General features: G+C 38.4%; 1 protein-coding gene across 1 annotated transcript; it reads right to left on the bottom strand.

Moving 5' to 3' along the window:
- Positions 1-216: 216 nt before the first annotated feature.
- On the bottom strand, positions 217-3,302 carry LOC112019155 (probable glutamate carboxypeptidase AMP1). The gene is made up of 4 exons (XM_065766778.1): positions 1,796-3,302; positions 758-994; positions 524-676; positions 217-330 (listed from the first exon to the last, which is right to left on the bottom strand). The coding sequence occupies exons 1-4, from the start codon at positions 2,723-2,725 to the stop codon at positions 232-234; spliced, it is 1,419 nt and encodes a 472-aa protein (XP_065622850.1). The 5' UTR covers positions 2,726-3,302; the 3' UTR covers positions 217-231.
- Between the last annotated feature and the right edge of the window lie 1,913 nt (positions 3,303-5,215).

Genomic DNA, 5,215 nt, shown 5'->3' with positions numbered 1-5,215 from the left:
TATATCTTTGAAAGTCCACCTAAATGAATCAGTTCTGCAGCAATGTGCATCCTAGAAAACACACCAAAATAAACCAGTTGAAGAAAATCTTATTTACACTATAGAGACATGTAAGTGTTTTCATTTCCTATGATGTTATCTTTTATTGGCACAAGTATGAAAATGATGCAATCATAATAAAAGGGTAACAGGATTGCCCCTTTGTATCCTAGACACATTCCAAATGAAATATCAGAAAGCTAAAAAAATAGGTAAACTTACATTCGTGCCTGCATTTGTGGCAGTCCACTTCTCATAGACAGTCGAACCCTCTGAATCAGGATCCTTTACCTGAAATCAGCTTGAATATTAGTTGAGTCACATTTCTCAAATACAGAGTTAAGACCAAGTCATATCCAATGAGATGTGTTAAAGTACTGATTGTCCTAAATGCTTAAGTTATTAGGAAATGGTGAATTTAATCATTTAATCATAATTCTAATAAGATGATTATGGGTTATTGTTTATTTATTAAACACTTTACCTTCTTTGTGACCTCAAGAAGTAGACTGTCCAACTGAGGTGTAGCACCAACAAAGAAACCCGGACCTTGAACCGCACAATCTACATTAAGGTAGGCTACTGCTTTGGAGCCCAGATTCACAAGGTTCTGTTCAACCCACTCAGTCGATCCTATCTGAAAGGACAAACCAATACATACTAAATTTAGAAGTCTTATACATGAACATAGTACAAGAGAAAATTAAACATTACCTACCATCCCAAACTCTTCTGCATCCCAACTGCAGAGAATTATTGTCCTTCGAGGCTGCCACCCCAGGCGCATCATAAGAGCATATCGGCGAGCAATGTCAAGCAGCGCTGCAGTTCCACTGTTGGGGTCAACAGCACCATACGTCCATGCATCTCTATGATTTCCAAGCAGCACATAGCGATCAGGCTCTTCCGAACCCCTTATGACAGCAAAAACATTATGAATAGTCGCTACCTTTTTCTCCCCCAAAAAATGTGAGGACAAAAAAAAAGATTCAGAAGTACATTATGTCAGTGGTCTCAACCCTTTAGCAATAAACTGACATGTGAAGATGTTCAGCTTTCAATTGAAGAACACAAGTGCAAAGAAGTCAACCCCCTCGAATCCCATTATGAGGCTGCAAACAAAAAGCATGCAGCCAATATATATGCACGCACCAGGCCAAGATAAACCTACCTACCTCGATACAACTTGAACTATTTCCTTTGTATTGTCATAACGTTACCTCCCCAAAGTAAAGTCCAAGAAACTCAATTTAAATTCATGCATGACAATTTATTTTGCGGGTGAGTCCAAACTTTTCCAAAAACTAGCAATCATGAGCCAGAGCACAAGGCTTCCAAAATTTCCAAAAACTGAACAAATATTGAACCACCCATCATCCATCTTTGAATAAAATGTTAGCTCAATAAGTAAAGAACCCCAAAAAGGCCAACTTTCCCATAGTACAAAATTTTTCTATCCACTGTCAAACTACCAAATCCACGATCAAATTAACCAAAGCAAGACAATTGCCCACATCCAAAGTTTGACCAAACTTTACTCAACTACCAGTCTAACCAACAAAACAAAAAATAACAGAAAACATAGCATCAAAGTCAAACACTGTTCTATCCCGCCACAAAACTCTTTTTTTTTTTCCTAACAACATATGACTTTAAATATAAAGTCAAACAAAAAAAGTCTAAAGTCCCTCCAACCAGTGGCGATTGATAAAACCATCCACGATTCGTGCGTCAAATAAAAGCAGAGCTGAAACACATCACCAACCTGGTAAGTGAAGTTCAAGATAGTCGGGCCCGGCCCGACACCCCGGAGGTCAACCCGCCATTTTTCCGGAGGCGGAGCGCCACCGAGTGAGTCCAATACGAGCTGAGCTGCCCGAACCGACAAGGGCATGGATGGAATTTTGGGAAATCTTTTCAAGACTCGAGCGTCTTCCATCTCCAAGCTCTCACCATCGTCGACTGCAGCCCACCCAGGACTCAGTGGGTCCCCAACGCCACTCATCACAGTCCCTCTCTCGAACCCTTTCACCTCCTCGCCCTCAGTGTACAACAGCACCGCCACAGCTCCATTCTCCTCCGCCTTCTGAACCACAATCCCTCTAGGCAAATCTCCTCTTCTCGCAACCACTACGCACCCTTCGACACTCACATTCAGCTCCTTGATCGCCTGAAAGTCCACGTCCCTGCCGTAATTCACGAACACCGCCTTAGCGAACGCCGTCCCCGACGGCGAGTACGCGTGATAAGGTCGCACTACAGCGTCAGCGGCGTCGTCGTCCGAGGAATCCGATAACGACAGGTCGTGGACAGTACCGTTGCTAAAATGCGCGGAGAGAGAGGAGTGCGTAGGATAGGAGAGTAGGGTTTTGTATTGAGCGGTGTGGGTTTGGAGGTTGAGGTTTTTGAAGTTGGAAACGACGTAGTTTACGATATCTAAAGAGGGCGCGGTTCCGGCGAGGTGAGGGTGCTGCGTGAGGGCGCGGAGGTAGGAAGCTATTGTGTAGTTGCTGGCAGAGGAGAGGAATATCTGGCGGAAGCGGAGGGCATTTTGGGCATTCGGATTTATTACTGTAGAGTCTGGGTAGTGTAAACTATAGAAACCAAGAATGCAGAGAATAATGAGTAGCAGGAAGGTACATAAGGGTGAAGACTTTGATGTCGCTTTCCAAACAGTCTCTACCATTTTTGTAAGACGAGAAACAACAAAGTGTGTCAGACACAGCAATAAGAACTAAGAAGAAGTGAGTTTTAAGGGACTTGGCGTTACCAATTTATTTTTAGGAAGTTTTATCAATGGGCAATGGCATTCACTTTCTTTCTTCTTCCTCTTTTTGAGCTTTAAATTTTTTTTTTTTTTTTTTTTTAATTTTTGTGTGTGATTGGATGTGATGTGTGACATGAATAATGGTTTGAAAGGCTGAAAGTGAAACCGATTCGATTCATGTGTCGGGTATGATGGTTGGTTTATCAAGATGGTGGGGTTTTTTTGATTTTTTTGGTGGGGATTTGGTGTTTTTTTTATCTGATAGCTGTGTACAATTGGATGCGATATGAAGCATGCTTGCTTTTGTCGCGTTTGTTCGATTGGGAAATCATGCGAAAGTGACTTGAAATGATGAAACTCTTTTTTAAAGTGCGAACTTTGGCTAAGTCCCACCTCGACTTCCTTTTTTTATATGTGGGATTGGAAAACCCGTCTAAGACAAAACTCCTCCATTCTGATTTCTGGGCTCACTGTAACGCCATAAAAATATATTTGATGAGCCACCGACAACGCAACTTGTTATATTGATATACTGTTTCAAAATACTTACTCCACCAATGTGCACGGCACTGCTCCAAAAATATTAATAAAAAATCTACTTGGGGGAGGAAATTTTTTTTGTTGAATGATCTATGTCACTTTCTAGCGGCATGAAAAGATGGAGGGAGGTGGACGCTAAGTAATAGGATATTGTCAATTGTCGTACAAATACAAAAATAGTATTTGTAAGGACTTTGATTGGGTCAATATCCAAATGCACTAGACTCGTTCAAACGATGTGTTACTATTAGACATGTGTCATCATCTAGAAGTCTAATGCAACTACACATTGGATGTACCATCATTCGGATGAGTTTAGTACAATTGCACATTGGGTCCAATCCTTATCCTCGAAAGAATGCAGCCATGCTACTCTCAAGCTAAAGAAAGATTCATACAAACCCAAGATAAATTGAGGCAGGACAAAAAGAATGCGAAAATAGGTGTCAGAACATAGGGTTGCTTAAAGTTAACACCAAGCGTGATCAGAGTCGGCATCAATTGTAAAATTAAAGAAAGTTTTATAATCATTCTTGAAACTGTCTTACTAAACTTCAAATTGTGCTTAAATAAAAAATAACAAAACACATAAATAAACACTAATTATTAAATGGTTGGACTTAGTAGGTATTTGGGTCCAATAATTAACTGACTCCATTTGTGAGACCACCAGTTTGGACGTCTTCTTTTTGCTTCTACATTTATCTATCTATAATCTATATATAATATAAAACCAAAGTATTTGACTTTTTGTTAACTTTTTAAAAATTGACATATTAACTTTACAAGCCTCATAAATTTACACCTCATTATAATTTTTTTTTATTTCTTTAATTAGACTAAAATATTAGAAAGACTCACATTAGTAGGAGGATTTATTAGAGAGACTCATGTTAAGATTAGGATTCAAAAAAATAAATTCTTTAATTAGATTGCGATATTAAAGAGACTCGCGGAAGAATTGAGAGAGAGAGAGAGAGAGAGTTGCTTTAGGAGTTAGGACTCCTCTCTTCCCACCTCAAAACCCTAGCAACTACCACAATTGCTTAACATTTTCATGATTTCTTCAAATTATTGCTTGTCCTACTACATTCAATCTCACATATGATCTATGTATGATCCATATTTCATTTTTTTTTATAGCGATAAATTACAATATGTTGCAAACCCCGCAGTTTGAACTCTTTTCCTCCCTAAACCCTCAAACACTTTGTGCATAGAGAGGTGTCAATTCAGTTATAAGGCTCTTGGCAATCCATATTTCAATTAATTGTTTGTTTTTTTTTTTTTAATTTTATTTCTTTCTCTCTTGCTCCTTCTAACAAAAGTACTGGTATCTATCTATCTATCTATCTATATATATGCAGAGACCTCACATGGGAAGATATGAGATTCTGCCAAATCACGCATTCTTTGCAAAGAGAATTGAAATATTCTCAAGTGTCACATCAGAGATAAGAACAAATTAAATATTGACTATTTGTTTCACTTTATTCAATGTTTCAAGACTTTTCTAAATAAAAAATAATATTATTTATTTCCTTTAGTTCAATGTTTCAAGACTTTTTATCTCTCTCACACACACACAAAACTATTTGCATTTCAATTCATTATTTTCACCTCTTGCGCTTATACTCCTTTATATATACCTATCCATAGTCCTTCATGCCATTCCATGTCAAATACAAATAGACTAAAAACAATGTCATTTACCTTCAATTTTTCAACGACACCTACCTAACTCCAATATTGTTATTCCATCTAATCTTAAGACGTATGAGTTAGCTACAACCAAGGAAGGGTGCTTGCATTTTATATTGAGTGACAATGGCAATTATGATTTTCATGTTAAGGTTGACCATTGTGAAC

Source organism: Quercus suber, unplaced genomic scaffold, assembly GCF_002906115.3.
Source record: "Quercus suber isolate HL8 unplaced genomic scaffold, Cork oak 2.0 scaffold_742, whole genome shotgun sequence".
In the NCBI taxonomy this organism is placed as follows: domain Eukaryota; kingdom Viridiplantae; phylum Streptophyta; class Magnoliopsida; order Fagales; family Fagaceae; genus Quercus; species Quercus suber.
Note: the sequence above shows the minus strand (reverse complement) of the source record. Positions and strands in the feature narration are given on the sequence as shown.